The following is a 23,695-nucleotide window of genomic DNA, read 5'->3' as shown; positions in this document are numbered from 1 at the left end:
TTTCCTATTGTGGCTGTAAGAAGTTACCACACACTTAATTTAAAAACCTCAAATTTACTATCTTGCAGCTGTGGAGATCAGAAGCCTGAGTCCCAGGCTTCCCTGGTGGTCTAGTGTTTAAGACTCGGAGCTGCCAATGCAGGGGGCAAGGGTTTGATCCCTGGTCAGGGAACTTCCTCATGCCATGGGGTATGGCCAAAAAAAAAAAAGTCTGAGTTCCTTCTGGAAATTCTAGGGGCGAACCTGATCCCTGCCTTTTCTTTCCAGAGTTGGCTGGCGTTCCTTGGCTCACGGCGGCATTCCAAGTGTTGCTTCCGACACCACAAGATCTTCTGACTCTGGCCCTTCTGCCTCCCTCTTATAAAGGCCCTTCTGATTATATTGGGCCCACCTGAACCATCCAAAATAATCTCTCCATGTCAAGATCGTTAACTTAATCACAACTGCAAAGACCTTTTTGCCATATAAGGTACCATACTCACAAATTCTACGGACTAGGATGTGGGCCTCACAGCAAAGCCATTATGTAGCCAACCACAAGTTTTCGTTTCTTTGGGGTAAGTGCTCAAGAATCCAACTATCATTGGTGGTTGCGTGCTTACTTTTTTCTTTTTTTTTTCCCGGTACGCGGGCCTCTCACTGCTGTGGCCTCTCCCGTTGCGGAGCGCAGGCCCCGGACGCGCATGCTCAGCGGCCATGGCTCACGGGCCCAGCCGCTCCGCGGCACGTGGGATCCTCCCGGACCGGGGCCGGACGGGGGCACGAACCCGTGTCCCCCGCATCGGCAGGCGGGCTCTCAACCACTGCGCCACCAGGTATGATTTTTTTTTTTTTTTCCCGGTACGCGGGCCTCTCACCGTTGTGGCCCCTCCCGTTGCGGAGCGCAGGCTCCGGACGCGCAGGCGCAGCGGCCATGGCTCACGGGCCCAGCCGCTCCGCGGCACGTGGGATCTTCCCGGACCGGGGCACGAACCCGCGTCCCCTGCATCGGCAGGCGGACTCTCAACCGCTGCGCCACCAGGCAAGCCCACGTGCTTACTTTTATAGGAAACAAACTGTTTTCCATAAGTCCCACCGGTGGTGTAAGGGTGATGCAGTTTCTCTACAACCTTGCAAACATTCGGTCACTTCATTTTAGTCATTCTGATAGGTGTATGGTGATACGTCACTGTGATTTTAATTTGCATTTCTCTAATGGCAAAAGACATTGAACATCTTTTCACATGCTCATTTGCTATCTGTATATCCTCTTTGGTGAAATATCTGTCCATGCTTTGTCTGCTTTATTTTTAATGCAAATAACCAGATGTTTTTCAGAAACTCTTTCACCAAGGCTAGTAACAGAATTTATGGGTTCTTTGGGTAGGTTTTTGACCTGGATCTTTGGGGAAACTTAGGTGCAGTGGTTCTAAAACTTTAGTGTGCCTCAGAATCACCTGTTGAGCTTGATAAAATATAGCTTGTTGGGACCCAAGCCCAGAGTTTCTGATTTTGTAACTATGGGGTGGAGCCCTGGAGAATTTGCATTTCTAACAAACTCCCGTGTAGCAATGATGCTGTTACCCCAGGACCATACTTTGAGATGATTTCGGGAGACCTTACTGGCTACTCGATGTTTTCTGTTGCCTTTTCCTTGTCATTGTAAATTTCCCTGTAGTAAACATTAGAATGAATCAAATAGTTGTGCTCCAAAGTGAAGTGCTTGGGGGGGAAAAAAAAAACCAGGGGTATGGCAAAAATCAATCTGATCTCCCAGTGGCCAAAGCTTGGAACAATCTGAGCCACTAAATAAATTACGACAGTACTGGATTATAACCCAAAGAATAAATATCCATGAGTCCATAGTGATATAAATAAATATGGAACAAAGGACAAACCTTCCCTGCACAAGAATTCTAAATACTCCAGGAGGTAGAGCTTTAATTCCCTTCTCCGTGTGTGTGGGCTGGATTTCCTGACTCACCTCCCAAGACTGTAGTATGGAAAGTGGAAAATAGTAATTTTGCCATGGAAAACCTGGCAGACATCACTTTAACCAAAGACCAAGATGAACATGATCCGTGGTAAGTCATATTGATGTCACATGCCCCCTGTCGTGATGTGATAAGAAAGGCATCTCACCGTAGGTATTGTTCCCCTAAATCCACGAGCTCCACCTAGGTGTGAGGAAGGGAGCATCAGAAAAACTCAATTTGAGGTTCGTTCTAAAAATATCTGCCCAGTACTCTTCAAAAGTGTCAAGGCCATGAGACAAGAAAAGACGAAGAAACTAAAAAACTGGGGGAGACGAAGAAAAAGAACGTTAGTGAAAAAAACTGGATCGGATAGTCTGTAGGTAATAGTACTGCAACAATGTCAATTTCCTAGTTTTGATAAATATACCTGGTTAAGTAATTGGTGAACATTAGGGAAAGCTGGGTGAAGGATACAAAGGAATTCTCTGTACTATCTTTGCAACATTTCTGTTAATCTACAATTATTTCAAAATAAAGAAGTTCCCCACCCAGTTTCTGATTTGGTAAATACAGTGGGTCCTGAGAATTTGCATTTGTATTAAGTTCCCCAGAGATGCTGTTACTAGGGAAATGCTCTGGAAAACACCGGTTTACAGAAACCTTAGGGCTACTTGATGTTTTCTGTTTCTTCCTGTCATGGTAAATTTCTCTGTAGTATACACAAGAATGAAAAAAAGTTGTTGACTTTTCTCTTTCAAAGCAGGTTTACTTCTCTTTTTGGTGGGAGGAGGGATTTATTCACTGTTCTGCTCAGCTATTAGTTTTACCTTAAGCATGATACTTAAGGATTCCTTCCTTCTGAAAATGCATCAATCAACCCTCACATTGAATTTTCCATGCTTGGTTCACTTATACTATGTTACTTAATGATAACAAAAAGCCTTAGAAATTTTGTCTTAAATACTGGCAAAAATTCAAAGAGAAGTTTAAATGCTGCTAGGTAAGGAAGTGAATCTGGGTAATTACTATGCACACAGTTTATTATAATTTGTCTCTCTCTATCCACTGTCACCTTCCTCTTTAGTAGTAAACTTTGATTTTTAACTGAGCACATGACCAACCAGAATACATCAAAATATATCCTCCAAGTTTCCTTAAGTTGGTATTTTCGTAAGACTGTGTCCTAGTTAGGAGACAGGCAGAAGTGGGAAATGCAATTTCTACAAAATGTCCTTAAAGGGGAGAAAAGTGCCTTTCTTCACCTTGCTTTCTGCTGGCAGGAATGACTATGATGGCTGCAAGTTGAACAGTCATCTTGGACCCCAGGTGGAAGTGTTATCATGAGGATGGTGGCGAAACAGGCTGTAAGGAGCCCAATACCTGACTCTGTGACAGCAGCCCAAGCCCTGGACTGACTACCTTCAGACTATTTATTTTTGGCTGCGTTGGGTCTTCGTTGCTGCATGCAGGCTTTCTCTAGTTGTGGTGAGCATGGGCTACTCTTTGTCGTGGTGCGTGGCCTTCTCATTGCAGTGGCTTCTCTTGTTGTGGAGCACGGGCTCTAGGCGCGCGGGCTTCAGTAGTTGCGGCACGCGGGCTCAGTAGTTGTGGCTCGTGAGCTCTAGAGCGCAGGCTCAGTAGTTGTGGTGCACGGGCTTAGTTGCTCCGTGGCATGTGGGATCTTCCCAGACCAGGGATCGAACCCCTGTCCCCTGCATTGGCAGGCGGATTCTCAACCACTGCGCCACCAGGGAAGCCTCTCCAAACCTCTTTTGTATGAAAGAAAAACTGACCTGTCTTAAGTTTCCGTTATCTTGGACTTGCTATCACCTGCAGCTGAACCTAACTGGAACGGATACAAAGCGTCATGCAGAAGTGCAGGGCCCTCGATTACCGCTGTGCAGAGTGGAGGCTCACTGGATAAAGGTAGCAAGGTGGCTGAGGGGTGAAAGGGGGCTGAAATCCAGCCTGCCCTCTCCTTTCCAAGCTGTGACCAGAGCGGTGTTCACTAGGAGGCTGAGATGCCTGCGGCCCTGTGGAAGAGTGAAGCCCTGTCTAGAATACAGACTCTACAGCTAGAGTCGGCACGCTTCTGGAGGCAGTGGGGAGGATCTGAGGTAGTTCCCACAGGTACTTAAAACATATTTAATATTAAATGGGCCACACCTCATGGTAGGTAGTGCTGCATTCTGCAACTTCAGACCTCCAGGTTAGGATAATATGGAAGGAAGGAGTTTGTTGGCGGACAGAAAGAGAACAGAAACTCACCAGAACATGTCATTAGGCAGCATTATACGGTGGCTACAGTACAAGCTCTGGAGCCAAACTGCCTGTGTTCAAATCCTGGCTCTCACAGTGATCAGCTGTGTTATTTCAGGCACTTTTCTTAACCTCATTGTGTGTCAGTTTTTGTTAACAGCACTTAATGCCCAACGATGCACTGAGGATTTTAATGATTATTACAGTGCCTGACATGTAGTGATGAATAAATGTAAGCTATTACCACCATTCTGGGAATTCTTTAGCAAAGGAACCAGAAACTAGCCCTGTATAGCCACTGCTTCTTGAGGGCTTAAGCTCTGCCAGGAATTATCCATATCTGACCCTATTTTACTCATGGGGAAACTAAGGCTTAGAAAGATTCAGGGACTTCCCCAAGGTTATACAACTAATGTATCTGGTCCAGCTTTAATTCAAACTCAGATTGGTTTGGATCCCAAAGCCATGCTTTTTAACTAAGGTAATTAAGGTTGGAAGACAAAGCCTGTAAGATTTCACATGCTTCCTCTTGTATACCCTCCGTTTGTTTCCCCCACTCATAACAGGTACTGTAGCAAACTCTTTCAGGCTAAGGTCTGTAAGGAGGGAGGATGGACAGACTGGAGAGATTAAGAGCAGCAACTGGAAAGGTGGGGTAGGGTGGAGCAGGGGGGTCCTGGGAAATTGCAAAAGCATTCAGCCTGAGCTGAGAATCAGGCAGAGTCCCAGTTGGGACTTGTGGCAAAATGGGAGAGCCTGGGGAGCTAAGCAGACCTGCAAAATGCCTCTTGGTGATGTATATGAAACACTGGACCCTCGAGATAAGATTCACTTCTATTCATTGCTTCTAAAATAGTGTTGCATTGTTAAACACAAAGTCAATCCTATACCTTAGCAATTTTATATTTTATAAACTATCACACTTATCCGATGGCTTAAAGTAAGGATTTGGGCATTTAAGTTATTTCTTTACATAGAGTCTAAGAAATCTTTGTCTTTATTGCAAAGACGTTGTTTCAACCAACCATTCAAAATGTTGCAAATCAGCTCCTTTGGTTTTGCCAATTTGCAGAAAGGTAACTTTACCAGTTTCTCTTGAACCTTTAAACTTCTGTCCTTTTAGGACTGAAAAACGTCCTGCAACTGTGCTTACCTTTCCCAAGGTAAGTTTATTCATTCATCAAAATCAACGTCAGGGGAGGGCAAAGTCTGACTTCAGAGGTGACGGTTAATGTGAGTTATTCCTACCATGCTCCTGGGGTTGGAGAGAACGAACACTTGCCGGGGCACCTCCTATGTGCTTTTAAGCGCCGGCGCCCAAAGCCGCAACCCAGCCACTTTCGCTGCACGTGCTGGCTCGCGGTTCGCCCAGCAACTCCGTCCCGAGGGCCGCCGACTCATCCCGCCGCCCACGTGGCCTTGGACGGCCTCGGGCGGCCGCGGTGGAGGCCTGGCCCCCGCGGCTCTATCACCTAGGGGCGGGCGCGGCGGCGGGCGCGGCGCTCCTACCCAGCAACTTTCAATCCGCCGCCGGAAGGGCGCCGCCAGCCGGGCTCTACAATGCCGGGCAGCCCCCGCCTGCCGCCCACGCCCACTTCCCGCCCAGAATGAGACGGACTCCGGCTCCGGCCCGGCTCCCCGCTGCTGCCGCTGCCGCTGCCGCCGCCCGACGCGCGCCCCGCGGCCTCCGAGCCGGACAGAAGAAAGGCACCGATTCGCCCCGGAAAGCTAGCGCTCGCAGCCGCACAAGCGCGCTCCGTAAGCGGCGCATGCGCCGAGAGGTCGGCTGGTCGAGCCTGTCTCAGATCACGTGAGGGTGCGGAGGCGGAGCCAAGGCCTGTGGCGGGAGGGTGGGGGAGGAAGAGCGAGGTGAGCGCGGACGTCAGAGTGGAGAGCGGAAGGTCAGGGAGGCTCAGAGCGGAAGTGAGACTAGGGAGCCTGTCCGCCATTGTGGACCCGAGAAGCGGAGAGCGAGAGGGGAGGAGAGCGTGCAAGCGGAAGAGACGGGCCCCTTCCACCGACTCCCGAGCGCGAGGCCCTCTTTCTGGCTTCTTAGCGAGCGGCGGCGGCTGGAAGAGTCTCTCGGCCGAGGGCGGCAGCCAACTGCTGTGAGTGCACGGGGAGAGGCCCAGGCGGCGGCGGCGGTAGCAGCAGCAGCTCTCGGGTTGCGGTGAAGAATGTCAGCCACTAGCGTGGATCAGGTGAGGGAGCAGAGGCCGCAGGCTCGGCGAAGGCCCGAGCCCCGGAGCTCCACCCTCGCGTGGGGCTCCGGCTCCTCCCCGTCGCCGCCGCCGCCGGGCCCGTAACGGTGCCCCGGGCACGACTGGCTGCGGTCCCGCCGCCCGAGCCGGGGCGTGCGCCCGGGCCGCGGAGCCTGAGGTCCAGGCGGGCGGCCGCGGGGGCCGCGGAGGGTGGAGGCAGGACTGCGCTCCGGGGCCTTCGAACGCGTCCTGAGGGCGGCAGAAGTGGGGCTCACCCCGGGCGAGCGCCGGGAGACGGCTTCCGAGTGGCGGGTCGGAGGGCTAAGCCCCGGCATGGGTGGGCGGTCGGTGGCGATGGAGGATGTGGTGGGTTTCACTCCTACGCGGATTGTTTAAAATAACTTGTCTGGGATAACGTCTCTGATTAACACGCTTTTCCTCTCTTCCTTTTTTTTTCTTTTCTTTTTTTTTTTTTTAAATTTTTCCTTATTACCACATCTTTCATCTTGCTACACAGAGACCTAAAGGGCAAGGAAATAAAGGTGAGTTCGGATATTTTTTTACCTTTATTTCTCATTGTTGGTTTGATGTTAGTTTTAAACTATGTGAAGGCCTTTTTGGTTTTGATATTTTGTCTTTGTTTTGTTTTGTTTTTGTTTTTTTGAAATGTAGGATTAGAGAAACAGTTCGTCTCGGCTAAGGCAGCCAAATGCTGTCCGAAAGTTTGGTAGGTCCTTGCTTAGAAGCCACTTTTATAGAAACCAAAGTGATACGGGAAACAGTTTTATTAGCTTGTATTTCACTTAAGGAGGTATTGTTATGAATGTAGTGACATTTCTTTAATTTTACAGTCTGTATTATGTGACTTCTGCCACAGATTCTCCCAATGTATGTAGATAAGTGGACATTTTCTTCCTGTCTGGTTTACGTTGGAACGCGCAGCCCACATAGAATTCTGTGTCCCAGTAGTGGAAATTGTACCGTTAGTCACCGGTTCTGTTAAGTCGGTCACATTGAGGCAATAGCCAGTTAGAGATCAAAGCGGAACAGGCATGTCATCTTGCTCTGTAGTCTTGCAAGGTTTGACTCAATATGGTACTTTAGAAAGGATTGGGAAGGAAATAATTTGTTGAGGTTCCTGCCAGGATTATATGATTTATTCTTTGGCTAAAAGAAAAAAAAAGTACTGCTGAAAGTCAAGCATTTAAAAAAATTAGTGTGGTTTGTGTTTATTAATATGGAACCATACAGTCAGCTGACTGAAACATGACATTAATCATATGACATTAGTAAGGGTAGAACAATAACTGCTTTCTTGGGACGGTGCCAATTAAATAACATTACAGTGAACTGTGTATTTATTACATTTTGTAATAGGGCTTGAAATTAGACTAAACAGAATTATGCTTCCTGTTTCTTATTTCTGTAGTGAAGTGTTACCTACAAAGTAAGATCCACAGTAGCCTTTTAGATGTAAAGTTTAATGTCTTTTATTGGTGCTCCTTACGTTCTTAGGGTTTTATTAGCTGCTGCACATTTGAAAGGAGTGGGTTCTGTATGCACAGCTTAATTTTCTTTTGAGTTGTAGGACAATTTTTTTGAGAATTTTTACGTACTAGTTATATGGCACTGTATTAGGTAACAAATCCATTGCTTTATTTTGATTAAAGATGTATATAAACAATTTTAAATTTTAGAATTATCTTCTGTGGTGTAAGCACAGAGCTCAGAATTTGATATTGTTGATTTATTTTAAGTGAGTTTTTAAAAATGTATTTGTAAATCTAAAAAGAATGATCCATTAATTTCTTTTTCTGTTAGTCTGCCCATTAGGAAGTATATAGACTTGGACATATGTGCAATCTGTGGTCATTATTGCCTAGCATAAATTATTTTATCCTAGATCTGTGGGGAGGTGGCACTTTGCAAGGCTATTTGAAATGCTAAGTGTTTTGTGTTACCTGCTTTAAGGTAAGTGCAAGTTCTATGAAGTACTTAACTTGTTTGACAAAACAAAATAGAGCATCTACAGTATTGTAAGCCATTGCTGTATTACTGTAAGTCTGATTTATGACAGATATTTCACTTAGGGATGTCCTCATGACATCTTTGATATCAGAGATATAAATTTTCTATAAACAAAATTGTGTATCAACTACAAATAAATATTTATTGGTTAGTAAAATTTTTTTAATTCATTTGTATCACCTCTGTTAGATGTATCTAGACACACATACAAAGTGTGAATTTGGATAGTTGTTTATTCCAAGAAATTTTTCTTACTTTCCCCCTTACTCTTCAGTTCATAATTTCATCCATGGATAGAACAATGGACTAGGATTCCTAGGAGACCTGTGTTCTCATACTGCTGACTTGCCAAGTGAGCTTGAACACATTGCACCTTTTGGTCAGAATTTCCCCTCTCTTTGTAAAATAAAAGTAACAGTTCTGGCCATAAATCCTATTGTATGTTACCAGGGTTGTTGTAGTTAAAATAGTCCATTGCTCTACTAGCCATGATAATTGCTGCCTCACCTCATCTATTTATTGTTAAGGTGCAGGAAGACTATTGCCTAAGACCTGGCAGGAGGGAAAAATTCTATTGGCCTAAAAGTATTGGTAATCATTTAAGCTGCTTTAAATTGGTAGGTACTACAAGTGTACAAATACACATACACATTACTTGTATTTTTATGCCTCTGAGAATTACAAGGAAAAGGCAGCAGCTCCGGTGAACTGATACAAGTAGCTATATGTGTGTTTAAGAAAAACTACTCTGCCTTAGTTGACTTGGTTTTCAAGCTAGTAAAATTGTTTTATAATTTTTCTTTTTACTTTTATGAAGCAGAAAGCAAAGTTTTTTTTCTTGAACTACAGTCCCGGTGTTCTAAGAATATGGGTATTAAACTTGAATTCAGAACTTATCAACCTCATGAAAAATGCATGTCCCTGAGGAATTATCAGAATTCTGAAAGCGTAATCCTTTTTAGTTGACTTAACATGATTTCAGGGACTGTGTATTTCCTTTCTTAATAGTCTTCAGTTGATAGCATTAGCCCAACACCTGGCTTCAGTGTCTGATTTTCTACTAAGTATTTTTCTGTATGTCCTTAAATGCACTAAAGGAGCAAAAATTTAAAAGGAATTCTATATCAGTCTCTATGTAAGGCAAAAATGCTTTTGTAGTATAAGTAATACTTCTAGGTTTACTTGTTTATAAGTTTGAATTCTTTTTAATAGATTGTCCCTATGTTAAATATTAGAACTCTTTTATCCTTGGCCAGGGTAGTACTGAAGGATAGTAGAAATTTAAGGATAGTTATGTACCTATTGGCCTATAATTTAAAACTGACTTCATATCACTTTTATTTATTTAACAAGTGGAATTTTTGCTTGCTGGAATAAAAGTGTACCATTCCTTTTCCCTGCAGGCACCACAGATAAAAGTGTCAGATCCCATGCTTCTAGTAGCCTCAGGCCTTGCTGCCTGCTTCCTCCTATCCCTTAAGTTTATAAATAGGCAAATATATGGAAAGGAATTTATCTTTTCCCTCCTCTCCTCACCTGCCCGTCCCGACAGAGGGACATAGTCATTGTTTGGTACTGCAATTTAAAAGAATTAGGCTGAATTTGGCTATCTTTTAGTGTTTCAGAAAAGTAGTGGAAAATGCCTTGTATCTTGGCAATATCTTTTGTATCCTCTCCCCACCCTACCCCTAACCCCTCGGGAAATGACTGCAAAGCACTTTACTGTTATTTTAGGCTTCATTTTATTAATCCTCAAAACATTCCTATAAGGAGATAGAGGGTATATGGTATTGTCGCTGTTTTTGTAGGTGGGAAAACATGATGCACAGATCTGTTGACTTTCCTAACTTGATGTAGTCAGGACCAGAGCAAAGAATCACCTGGCTCCTAAGGCCCATGTTCTATCTTGATTTGACTCTGCTTCATAGAGCAGAGGAAACAGGCGAAGAATCATGTAAGTCATCTGTTCTTTTTTCCCTGAAGAACTTGTACAGACTATGGGACTAGCTTGGATTTCATTACTATTTAATGGCTTTCAGTCTCCAAGACATTAGATTGTCATTAAGTAATGTTCAAAACCTGAAGTCTTTAAGACAATTGAATTTCTTTAAGAAAGGTGTGCTTCTGAAACTCTAGGGCTAGCTTCTTATTCAGATTCTAATTTGATGCAAATTGCTTATCAGTATGCGTGAAATACTTAAAACATTTTTTTCTTAGATTGACATAGTCCTTGAATAATCTTTTAGGACTTAGACATTTTAATGCATCATTATAAATGACTATAGACTGTATTTACTTAGTGTATGAGAATATTTTCTTAGTCTCAGCCTCTTAGAATTAGAAGAAAAGATAGAACAGAGAAGATGAGTAAGAAGAGCAGTATAATATATATTTGGATAAATTTTAAGTAGGTACTTTTTTACTGTTTTAGCAGTGTGGACTAAATTTCTGATAATCTAATGAATACAAGAGATAATAGTTGTAATTTTGAAATGAGTAGCTGTTTCAGATACTGTCAAATACGTACGTAACAGTGACAAATATGTACCAGTCCAGGTGCATAGTGAAGAATTCTTTTTCAGGAGGTAATAGACCAGGCATAACTATCTTTGATAGAGGAGTGGTAAAGGAGAACAGATATGTTAGAATCTCTTGGGCTGAAATGATAAGCCCACTTGAAATAACCTAAGGTACCCTCCGCTTTAATTTTGTTTCTAGTGGCTGTTACATGCTTAAATTCTGGTGAGCACATTTAGCTCAACTTTGGCATTGATGCATTCCTTATCAAATGCAGTTAAGCCACCTCAGTGGAGCCAGGATCACGGTGACCTTGAGGTTTCTCTTGTAGTCTCTGAGGGGCAGTGCAGAATCATGAGAGCTCTACTTTGAAGGCTTCACAGAGTAGTATTTTTTTGAGTGATCATTGCTACTCAGTGGGTGGCAAAGAACTAAGGGATTTTACCTATCTTTGCTCCCATGACTGTCAACTTGTATATTTCATTTATGTCTCTGAACTCATTGGAATGATTAGGGAAAATAAAGATGTTATGATATTATAGAAGAACACACAACGTAAATCCATTGCTCCTAACCTTAATTTATAATATTTTATCTTTAAGTATTGTATTTTAAAATACTGTATTTTTAAGCAATAAATCTTCAGGTATTGAGGGGCTTTTTTTTGTTTCCAAGAGATTAGTCATAAGCTTGTTTATGTGGTCCTAAAGTAATTTTTAGTCCTGTTTGGATCTTGTAATATTTTATGTGATAATAATATCCAAGATTATTAAATACTGTCATTGAATACTCAGATGAGATGAGGTAGGTACTATTAATAACCTCCTTGAATAGAGAAGTAATCAGAGTTAGACAGGCTACGTTACTAACTAGAGATCCCCCAGCTTCTCTGTGTTGCACTTGGGATTCAAACCCAGGATCTTTTTTACATCGAGTCTGTGCTCAAAAGCACTGAGACAGTGTCCAGAACAACAGCTTTATATAGAGCATTTATGGAAGTGATCTCTGAACAAATATGGCATTATAAATCACTCTGACTGGTTTTCTCGTATGTTGCAAGAGTAAACATGGTTATCTTTAGTGTCTTAGTTTTATTTATACTTTCTTGTGAAAGTCTTCATTGTTTTTTGTTTAGAGTAAAGGCCCTTTTTATTTAGATTTTTTTATGGTAATATTTATTTATTGTGATATTGCTTCAAGTGAATTTTAGCCACTTTCTTTAACTGGAGACATTTAAGATATTTATTTTAACGGCGGTTACCAAACAAGGTTATTTATTTACCTTTATTGGACTGAGTAGTAAAGTGATGTAACAAAGATAGAGAACATTCAGAAATCTGTCTTGTCAACAACACTGCTTAAAGTGGTTATTTTAGATTCAAATATAGCATTAGCAAACCCTTCCAACATTTTAATTTAACTGCTTACTACAGGGTTGAAATTTGGATATTTACGTTATGTTTTTAGTAATGAGAAGTGTATATATACTTTGTATTTATGAACTCTTGAGCTTATATATACAAGATTTGTAAGTTTTTGGTGGCACATAAATATTTGTATCCAAAATTAAGTTAATCCTAAAGGGGGTTTTTAAATAAAAAGAACAAAGAACCCAGGATAAGTTTCCGATTTGATTTGAAAAATATTGAAAATATTAGGTTATTTTGTGAGTTTCATAAAGATAATTACAATACATCTAATACAAACATATTTTTTAGTTTCAGTGCAAAACGGTTCGATTCATCAAAAAGATGCTGTAAATGATGATGATTTTGAGCCATACTTGAGTAGCCAGACAAATCAGGTAAGTGTGACAGTCACATATTTAGGAAATTAAACTTACATTAGTATTAATTGATTTTTTAAAGTGGGTATTTTAGTTGAATGAGGCGAACCCTAACATGAATTAACCCAGTGTGCCTATATAATAGTGAATAGCAGCTGCAGGCTTTTGGCACAAGAGAGTTCTTTGGAAATTGGAGATGGCCGAAACTAGATTATGAAATACGGAGATATGAAGATGAACATTTGTATATATTGTGGTTAGATTTTTTTTTTTTGACTGTTGAATTTAATCTTTTAATGCTGCTGCCATATCTTCATAGCTAAAGCAGATTATAAGGTTTAATTAGCTAGAAGTTTGTGGGAGAGGACTAGTTTGTGCCTGAAATTTTTGGTTAGTATAATTAAAGTTTTCATATAACCTGGTATGTAACCTGGTAACATAGGAAGTAGAAGTAAAGATACTATAAACACACTTGCTTATATATTGTAGGCATGGAGAATTTCATCAAATCAAATAACTGGTCGCTTTTGAGGTTCTTCTGTGTTTGAATTTTTCACAAATAATCTTGTGATTTTGTATATAGGAATAATTTAGATTTAAACATTGACAAAAAAGAATGGTATTTCTCAGTCTCTGTATACCAATTCTGCATCTCTTTCTGTTTGTTAATAAAAATGTCACTACTAGAAATAAATTTTAAAAGAACTTTCATTATTAACCAGTTTCTTTAGAGAGAACATTCTGGAATGAAACTGCTTTGTTGTTTTGCTTATAAAAAGACATATGAAAAAATGTACCTTGAAAAAAAAATGTACCTTGAAATCTTAACCTTGTTTTTTTTAACTTAGAATAAGGAACCAAATATTGTTACAGAACTTTGCAGTTGCAGAGAAAATTTGAAAAAAAGTATTTTCCAATTTGTGGAATGTACAGTTATTTTTAGGACTTTGGAGAGCCATGGTTATGTTCAACCTGATCTACATTTATTTCTTTTTAACCACTCCCTTCTATCTGTTGATCTAGATCTCTAGCGTATGTTGGGAGGGAATAAATAAATAAGAAAGAATAAAAATGGGTGATAAAAATCTGTGAAAGTTTGGCTACTTTAAAAAAAAATGAAAAAGTTTACTTCATTCTTATGTAATCTGCCTTTATGATCTCAATAACAAATTTACTTTCCACCTAAAGGTTGTGAAAGGATATATCACTGGAATATAGGGCAAGATCATTTGTTGTGAAGTGTAGTGCAAGTTCTAAAAGAAATATATTCTGTTCTGTTTGGTCCCATACAGTAATCTCAGTTAACATCCTATGGCAGTGTTTCCAACTTTTTTGAGAAATTCTGATATAATGAGGTATAGTAGATAGTCTCCTAAAAGTATCTCCATGATCAGATAAGTTTGGGAAATTTATTTGGTTTACATAATTGTTTTTTGCTACTTGATTTTATACTTTTTGTATTTTAATGAAAAATGAATTTCTAAGACAAGGGTATGGTATGAATATTCTCTGACTGACTTGTTCAAACTCTATTTTCAAGAAATTTTAATGGATTATAAATGTTTGAGAATTGCTACCTGTGAGAATCTTCTCATTTTATTTGGTAACAGATGTTTCATAATTTATTTGTCACAGGGGCTTAGAAGATTGATTTTTTGGCATTCCACAGAGATGCTTCAGGTCTGCCTAGGGGAGACCTGGGGAGGGTAACCTGGATCCTACCCGTGCAGCAACCAGAGCTGTGCTTTGCTTTTCATGTGTTTTACATGTTGGAATTCTGCATAAGATTTCACCTAAAGTGTTGGAAAGTCATTATTTTTTAAGACTATAAGGGCATTTACCTTAGTGAACCCAGTTTTTAAATTGAATCATGAAAGTTTCCTTATGTTGGGGCAAAAACATCTATAAAAGGTTTGTTTTAATGTGATGTTTAAATGGAAGGTCTTATACTTTATATTAATTAAATCACTTACTGATGTTAGAATCAATGTAATGTTCTCTTTAAAGAGAAGTCTTAAAGTTTAATACCAGTACGGGTATATTTTACCTCCCTCTCCTGGCCAGTGCTGATTAGGTTTTCAGCAATTATCTTTCTGTTATAACTAAAAATAATTGTCTAACCAGGATACATATTTACCTTTTAAAGAATACTAACACTATAGAATATTGAAAACTGGGTTTATTGGAGAGCAGAACTGAAAATTATCTGAAATCTTAAAGGTAAGCTGTATAGAATTTAAATTTATCTTAGTTACTGAGCTAAAATAGAAAAGTTTTTACAAATTGACCTTTTAAAGTAGATTAGTGAAAAGTGGATTTATTGATGAAATATCTAAAGTAATTATTTTCACATGTAAAGTTATGCAAGTATTTATTGTTTCTTGTACTGACCTAGCTGAAATAATTGGTTAATTAAAAATTTTTTCAACTAGATATACAGGATGTCTTTAAAATTAAATCCCTTCATCTGATTTTAATATTATAAATAATAAAAATGGTATTCTTTAGTCTAGAAAAGTTTTTAATGTTTGTTTTATATGCTTATATCTAAAGTCAAACCCAGGGATGCTTTAAAAACAGGTTGTTGGCCTTTTACTTCTGTGGCAGCATATTCTATTTTCTCATGCTCAATTTCTCAGGGAATAATTTTCATAGTAATTTTAAAAGTAAATGTATGTCCTTCAGGACTTAAAATTAGTTCTCTGTAGTTCCTCGGAATAATCTGACGGTTAAGTTGATTAAAAATTCAGGTTTAATTGGTACTGTTAAAGATGCTGTGTAATTTGTGCATATAAATTTGAAGAATAAATTGGAAAAAAAAATGAAGTTTGAATTGGTCTGCTTGTATATATGGGGAAATAAATTCCTAGCCATGCTTATCAGAGAAGAGGTATGGAGAACTAAGACAGTAACAGATTTTTTCTGTCCCTGTTATTACTGCCCTTAGGTAAGGTTTTCATTATCTCTGCTGTTGGAATGATTTCCTAACTGGTAATTCCATATTGCCACTCAGCAGTCCTCTTAAAGTCCTAGTCTGTTGCCGTCGTCATGTTAAAGACCTATCAAAGCTTCACCACGGTGGATATGTTCATTATATGAGTGCCCTTAAAATGGCTCCACTTCCCTCCCTGCCTCATCTTTGGTCAACTTTATCCATGTAACTTGTTTAGGGAATAGGACTTCTTATTTTCTGAAAATATAAGTATTTTCTGAATATTTTCTTTCATGATCTCAAGCTTTCCATTTATATGTATGATGTACACACACAGACTGTCTGTCACTTCATGAAGTCTTCTGATTTTCCAATTACTTGCCCCCTCCTCTTTGTACTAGAGTTTTTGTTTTGCTTTGTTCTTATTTCTGTAACAATACCTATCAAATTACAGGGTAAATATGTCTTCCCTGCTAGACCTGTGAAGTGCTCCAGGTCAGAGACCATGTTCTTTATCTTATTTTCTCCATGTTCTTTATCTTATTTTCTAGGTTATCCAATGTACTCAAGGATTCTAGGTTGATTCTAGGTTGACTGGCACTGTATCTGGCATGTAGTAGGCATTCATTAAGTATGTATTGAATAAGTAGATTAGGTTAACTGCTCGAATTAGGGAATGAAGAAGTATGGTTGATGAAATATTCAGATTAATTGAGTATAATGTATGATACATTTTTTCTGATGTCATCTATGTGATTAAATGCATGTATTTTACTTTTTGAGAAGTACAATAATATTTTTAAAATAATAGAAGAAAATGTACATAAACATTAAAAGTATACTAAACTTAACTTTTTGTTAATCTAGTAGTTAGTTCTGGAGTTTGAAGTACCTCAGGTTCTTAATGGAAAGCAGTTTCCATTTTTCTATGCAGATGTGCTGGTTTTGGTGAATAATACCTCAGCCATTTTTTATTGCACTTCTACGACATTGTACAATGTTCTTTCTTGGAAGTTTGGATATTTATGAAGTAAAAATAGGTATTAAGTTACTATAACTGAAAGACTCAGTTATAATTGAGTTGTATTAAAGTGTCCTCAGGTCAGAACAGTAATCATGAATTTTTTCTTAGTGTTGTTCAAGTTTTCTTTGATATAATAGAAAAACAATTGACCTGACTCACAAGGCTAAGAAATGATAATTATAAATGATTTTGAAATTCAAAGGAAGAATTTTTCATCTTTTCTATATTTTAGTTTTCAAATTAAAACAAGATTAACTCCTATACTTCAGTATAGCACTTTGCAGTTAATAACTAGATTTTTAAAGATATGTAATTGATTAGAGCAGCAGGTATTTTCCCATTTTACCAACGAAGAAACAGGGTTAGAGAAATTAAATGATCTGATGATGACTGACAGAAACTACAAAAGTAGGGAATAACTACTGTTGATTGAATATTTAGTGTGTCCTAGGTACATTATCTTTATTTCTTTTTAATATTTGAGAAAACTCAGAGTTTTAAGTAACTTGATATTGGCTTCACACAGCTGATAAGTACTGGGTTGGGATTAGAATTTAGTTACCTTGTGGCTTCACATCCACCTTCAGGTTGCATTTCTAAGTTTATGCTCTAGGTAAAGGGTTTGTGGATCTGTTACTTTACAAGTGTGTTTAATTATATCCATTGATTATTACATCATTTTTTATGTGTACATATTGTTATTTTCCCCTTTTCAATTTTTTGAGTAAGAGGGAAATGCCAAACATTTCATATCACTTTGTTAAAGGTTATATATCTTTAAACAACAAAGTAAAATTTCACTATTACTGACCACTTTCAGAATTATGAATAAACTATTTTAAAGTGATTATTTGGACATAAACTGTTAAATTGATTGTACCTCGTTGTACCAGGTTTGAAGTAAAAGGTGAAAGAAAGTTTTGAGTTTCTGTTTTCCATCATCAGTAGGTGGAAATTTTGTTCCCTTTCATTCCACTTAGCTAGCAAATAAAAATTTATCTTACATTTAGCAAAACATTTAAAAATATTTCCAATTATAATCGAAGCTCTGCTAATACAAAATGTGTTGACCATATCTTACTTTTAAACTTTAGTAGTTTCCTACAACTTTGTTCTTAATAGAACCCAAACCAAAACCCTTGCCTTTTGGAAGGAGACTGCTTAGGTTACTTTTGTAAAGCTGAGGAAAAAACATCTCATTCAGCTAAAACTACTGAAAGAATTAGGAAATAAATAGCATTGTTTGATAAACTGGAGAAAGCAGGCCATTTATTCAGTGTACTCAAGGATTCTAGGTTGGTAGCATAGAAGCACTGTGGATAGCTCTGTAGTCAGGTAGGGACGGCAGTGCATCTCTGCTAATTAGCTTGAGCTGTTTTACAAGGCCCTTGTGATTAATGGAGCACATTTTAAAGTAATTTAAACTTATCGTTTTGACAAAATCAGTAGTTTAGGGGTGAAGTAGTAAAACCCATGATTTAAAAAATAATTGAAAAGATATTTAATAAAAGGCCCCACAGCACAAGGGTGTGGACCTAGTCCAGCCCCAGAAGTGGCAGAATTGGCGAAAATTTGTTACCCATTTAATCTAATAATATAGCTTGGGGGGGCTTTTTTTTTTTTAATAGGAATCAGTATATATTAGATAATCTGTTAAAACTGGGTTGACAGACTGTGTCCCAGGGACCAAAACCTGTTTTCTTTTAGGAAACCCTTGAGCTAGCAGCTTTTTAAAGGGTTGTTAAAAGAAGATGAATATGTGACTGCAACCGGATACCGTATTTGGCTTTCAGAGCTTAAAATATTTGCTCTTTGGCTCTTTAGTTTGCTGATCCCTGAATCATGTGATGGATATAGACAAATTAGGAACCTGATGTGTAACTGTGGTGTAAAATTCAGCATTTGTGAGGGTGAAGGAAGAATATTCAACATAAGTTACGAGTGTAATTTTGCAAACACTTTATCATGATGAATGAACTTAAAAATTTTCCACCTTGTCTGTTTTTCCACTCCCACATCCAGGTAAAGACTTACTAAGTCCAGATTTCAACGCCAACATTCTAAATTAAAACTTTGAAACTGAAACTGATTACCTCCATATTCAACTCAGCTTCCTTATTCTTCCCTCATGTGGAATATATTCACTTCCCTGTGCAATGTGTCTTTAACTGTAGGTTTTCTTTTAGAATGAATATTTTATACCAGTATTTTTCACAATGTACGCATTCAGTAAGTGTTTGGTTAAAAAAGTAATAAAGGGAAACCTTTAATAACTTCAAAAAAACTTAAAAATTAAAAAAATCTTGATTGTGTATGTTCATTAATATTGGCTAAATTTTTGGGCTTTCTCACAGTGACTTCAGTATGAAGTACTATGAATACTTTTACTTTCAATAAATAATTTGGTGATTGAATTATAAACAGGTGTGTGTGTGTATATCCATGGCTACTGAAGCTTACTCATTAATTTCTTCAAGAATTTTTTTTTTCTTTGGAAACCACTGTTGGTGACTTTGCGCTTCCCTCAGGCTTCCTTTCCTTCATACTAATATTGTGAGCATTCTTTGACTATACTTTCAAATATGGTTAATAATTATCCAGTATAGTTAAAGAATATGTTCAACTAAATTAGTAAATGGTTGACACATATATTTCCAGTTTTGAATACAGTGGAATATACTTAATATCAAATGTGTTTAAAGTCATTTTTTTCTTTAAATAATGCTGACACAGTTGTTTTTTGTTTTTAAGTTCAAGTTTTACTGAAAACACTCAGTAAATCTATGTCTTAATTATTAACTTAAATGCAGCCTTTATTTGATTCTCTTGTCATTTTAATTTAATTATATCAGAGTCATTTCAAAAGGCAAAATATGAAATTAGCTTTCTTATGGATAGTGGACAGTTTTAATAGTTGTAAGGTATGTCACAAGTAACTTAATAGTAATAGTAAAGCATTTTAGTTTTCAATAATAGGCCTTTAAAAAAATAAAATGAATTCCAGGTAGTGTCTGTGAGTAATTGTCACATATTTATATTGCTATGCTTTCTTGAGTGGGAAAGCAGTGGCAGAGTGATCCCAAGAGAGTAACAGCCAAAAAGACCGGAATGGGTTTGGGTTTGCTCCATTTTGCACTCGGCTCCATTGCGTTCTCCACTTTGCTCCAGGGAACTTAGAATGTCTATGTAAAGAAAGTGAATAATCAGCCTGCAAAATGGTATTGACCCTTGGGAGGGGAATACACATTTTCTTGACTAGCTTAGTTTTTTCATCTTGCTTAATTTTACAAATTCTGAAGCTCTGTCCAAGGCTTTAAAAATCACACCTAAATCATAGAGCGAAAATCTATTACAGTTGTCCCTTGGTGTCCCTAGGGGATTGGTTTCAGGACCCCCACTGATACCAAAATCCACAGATGCTCAAGTCCTGTATATAAAATGGCGTAGTATTTGCATATAACATATGCACATCCCCCTGTATACTTCAGATCACCTCTAGATTACTTAACAATACCAAATATAATGTAAGTGCTATGTAAGTAGTTGCCCGTGTGGCATATTCAAGTTTTGCTTTTTGGAACTTTATGGAAAGTTTTTTCTTCCTGAATATTTTCGCTCCATGGTTGGTTGAATCCATGGATGCAGAACCTGTGGATTGGAGGGCCGGCTGTATCAGACATGTTTTTGACATAAGAAACCTACTTTCAAAAGAAATCCGTAGAATATTTTATTTTTTACATTGGCTAGTAACAAATTTGACTGAGTCTTTTCTTTAATAAGCTTTGATTTTTGGCAAATCACTAAGTGGATGATTAGTTTCATTCAAAATAAAGGCCAATTTAATTACAGTAATTCTGGAAAAAGTGATAGGAACTTACTATTTCTAAATTAAAATTCTGATCAGGAAGGTGATAAATTTGTTATGTAAAATTTAGAAAATAGGCACCTGTAACCAACCATTAAGAAACCATTAGGATTTTGTTTTCTTTTTCAAAACGAGCAAGGCTAAACAAAACAAACAAATATGGATCATGCTCTAAGTATAATCTTGAATCTTTTTGTTTTTCCTCTCAGAGTGTGAACATTTCTCTATTCTAGTTTTTCTTTATGAAAGTATAAAATTTAATTGCTGAACTGGATTCCATCATAGAGGTATACTGTAATTCCTCTATTTGGCATAGTTTCCATGTTTATTTAATCCTTGCACATAAATTTTTTGTTCATCAGTTGCTAAAAATAAAGCTAACAATCAGTGTTTCTGCAAACTTTATAAATCAGCTTTTTGTAGAAATGAGAGTATTTTTAAATCGTGCGCAGAGGATCTGGCTCTTAAACAAAAAGAATCCCCACCGTATCCCCCCACCCACCTACCCCCGCAAAAAAATACCCTGTAATTTCATTACAGATAAAATAAAAAGAGTCATCAGTAAAGTTTTTCCTTGATAAAACTGGATTTGAAATTGTAACTTTGTTTATCTGGAACAGGTGCCATCTGTTTTCCATTTATTTAAAACTATTTGATTTTAATCTTTCAGATGTTTCTCTTCCCCCTAATCTTATTTCGCTCCTGATTGTGATCTTTTGTTTTCCAGAATAACAGCTATCCACCAATGTCAGATCCATACATGCCTAGTTACTATGCTCCATCCATTGGATTTCCATATTCTCTTGGGGAAGCAGCATGGTCCACAGCTGGAGACCAGCCTATGCCATATCTGACAACCTATGGACAAATGAGTAATGGAGAACATCATTATATACCAGATGGTGTGTTTAGTCAACCTGGGGCATTAGGAAATACCCCTCCATTTCTTGGTCAACATGGATTTAACTTTTTTCCTGGTAATGCTGATTTCTCTACATGGGGGACAAGTGGATCTCAGGGACAATCAACACAAAGTTCTGCTTATAGTAGCAGTTACGGCTATCCACCTAGTTCTCTTGGGAGAGCTATTACTGATGGACAGGCTGGATTTGGCAATGATACTTTGAGTAAGGTGCCTGGCATTAGCAGTATTGAGCAAGGCATGACTGGACTGAAAATTGGTGGTGACCTGACAGCCGCAGTGACAAAAACTGTAGGAACAGCTTTGAGCAGCAGTGGTATGACTAGCATTGCAGCCAATAGTGTGCCCCCCGTTAGCAGCGCAGCGCCTAAGCCAACCTCCTGGGCTGCCATTGCCAGAAAGCCTGCCAAACCTCAACCGAAACTCAAACCCAAGGGCAGTGTGGGTATTGGGGGCTCCGCCGTGCCACCACCTCCTATAAAACACAACATGAATATTGGAACTTGGGATGAAAAGGGGTCAGTGGTAAAGGCTCCAGCAGCCCAGCCAGTTCTGCCTCCTCAGACTCTAGTCCAGCAGCCTCAGCCGTTAATTCAGCCGCCACCATTGGTGCAAGGCCAGCTGCCCCCGCCGCAGCCGCAGCCGCAGCCGGGAGTGCAGCCGCAGGCCCAGCCTCACCCAGCGCAGCCGCAGCCGCTGCAGAATCGCTGGCTCGCTCCTCGGAACAGGGGGGCGGGCTTCCACCAGAACAGTGGAGGGGGAGGCGAAAACTTTGGTTTAGGTGTTGTTCCTGCCAGTGCTTCACCTTCAAGTGTAGAAGTGCATCCAGTGCTGGAAAAGCTAAAGGCCATAAACAACTACAATCCCAAAGACTTTGACTGGAACCTGAAGAACGGACGGGTGTTTATAATTAAAAGCTATTCTGAGGATGACATACACCGTTCCATTAAGTACTCTATCTGGTGTAGTACTGAGCATGGTAATAAGCGTTTGGATGCCGCTTACCGTTCCCTGAATGGGAAGGGCCCACTCTATTTGCTCTTCAGCGTGAATGGCAGTGGACATTTTTGTGGAGTGGCTGAGATGAAGTCTGTTGTGGACTATAATGCGTATGCCGGTGTCTGGTCTCAGGATAAGTGGAAGGGCAAATTTGAAGTTAAATGGATCTTTGTCAAAGATGTTCCCAATAACCAGTTACGGCATATTCGCTTAGAAAATAATGACAACAAACCAGTTACCAATTCAAGGGACACCCAAGAGGTACCCCTAGAAAAAGCTAAGCAAGTGCTTAAAATAATTGCTACTTTCAAGCACACCACCTCAATCTTTGATGACTTTGCACATTATGAAAAGCGTCAAGAAGAGGAGGAAGCCATGCGTAGGGTAAGAGTACAGTAATTTTTGTGTGTAGGGTCTTTTTATTGGGGTGGTGTGTATGGATGGACATCTTTAATGCCTTTTAATATTACATTCTGAGTTTAAGAACTTTACTCTGAAGGCAACCAACCACTTAGCTTAAGAAACAACTCTGCAACCCCCGTGAATGCCTTGGATGCCTTTCCAAAGGTAACCCTTACTCTGAATTTGCTTCCTGCCTATTCATACTCCTCAGGTGATAAAGGTCTTTATTCTTCATCAGAGCCCTGAGTTCTGCGTTTGTAATTAAGCAGACTTAAGAACTGGCTAGGGATTCTAGTCACTAATCTTAAACTTTAATTTTACGGGAAACTGTATTTGGAGTTTGAGACAAACAGCTTTTAAATAAATGTTTGAGTACTACACATTTTCTATTTATGATAAATAGATATTTTCCCCCAAGAATCCTGAGGCATGTTCATAACTTGTACACTTAAAGCACTTGTACAAAATATAGTAAGGATTTGACTTTATAGAAAGGCAGCTTAGAATTGAGAAGTGGACTTAAACTCTGCTTTCTAATTGTGTTATTTGCCCACTGTGAGACTCTTTTTTTTTTTTTTTTTTTTTTTAACATCTTTATTGGAGTATAACTGTTTTACAATAGTGTGTTAGTTTCTCCTTTACAACACAGTGAATCAGTTATACATATGTTCCCATATCTCTTCCCTCTTGCGTCTCCCTCCCTCCCACCCTCCCTATCCCACCCCTCTCGGAGGTCACAAAGCGCAGAGGTGATCTCCCTGTGCTATGCGGCAGCTTCCCACTAGCTATCTAATTTACATTTAGT

The 23,695-nt window shown here is 39.0% G+C and overlaps 1 protein-coding gene across 12 annotated transcripts in view; it reads left to right on the top strand.

Moving 5' to 3' along the window:
* Positions 1-6,088: 6,088 nt before the first annotated feature.
* Positions 6,089-23,695, top strand: part of YTHDF3 (YTH N6-methyladenosine RNA binding protein F3) — a 36,431-nt gene continuing 18,824 nt past the window's right edge. The window contains exons 1-8 of one of the 12 annotated variants that reach the window (XM_024126943.3): positions 6,089-6,415; positions 6,933-6,957; positions 7,088-7,142; positions 8,319-8,386; positions 10,252-10,397; positions 12,679-12,764; positions 14,382-14,426; positions 21,295-22,872. In XM_024126943.3, the coding sequence (XP_023982711.1) occupies positions 10,340-10,397; positions 12,679-12,764; positions 14,382-14,426; positions 21,295-22,872 (1,767 nt within the window). In that variant the 5' untranslated portion in view covers positions 6,089-6,415; positions 6,933-6,957; positions 7,088-7,142; positions 8,319-8,386; positions 10,252-10,339. Of the gene's footprint in view, positions 6,416-6,932; positions 6,958-7,087; positions 7,143-8,318; positions 8,387-10,251; positions 10,398-12,678; positions 12,765-14,381; positions 14,427-18,724; positions 18,873-21,294; positions 22,873-23,695 lie in introns of those variants that run through there. The other 11 variants (XM_028500782.2, XM_024126942.3, XM_028500784.2 and 8 more) reach the window with 11 other exon arrangements.

This window comes from Physeter macrocephalus, chromosome 15, assembly GCF_002837175.3.
Source record: "Physeter macrocephalus isolate SW-GA chromosome 15, ASM283717v5, whole genome shotgun sequence".
Classification (NCBI taxonomy): domain Eukaryota; kingdom Metazoa; phylum Chordata; class Mammalia; order Artiodactyla; family Physeteridae; genus Physeter; species Physeter macrocephalus.
Note: the sequence above shows the minus strand (reverse complement) of the source record. Positions and strands in the feature narration are given on the sequence as shown.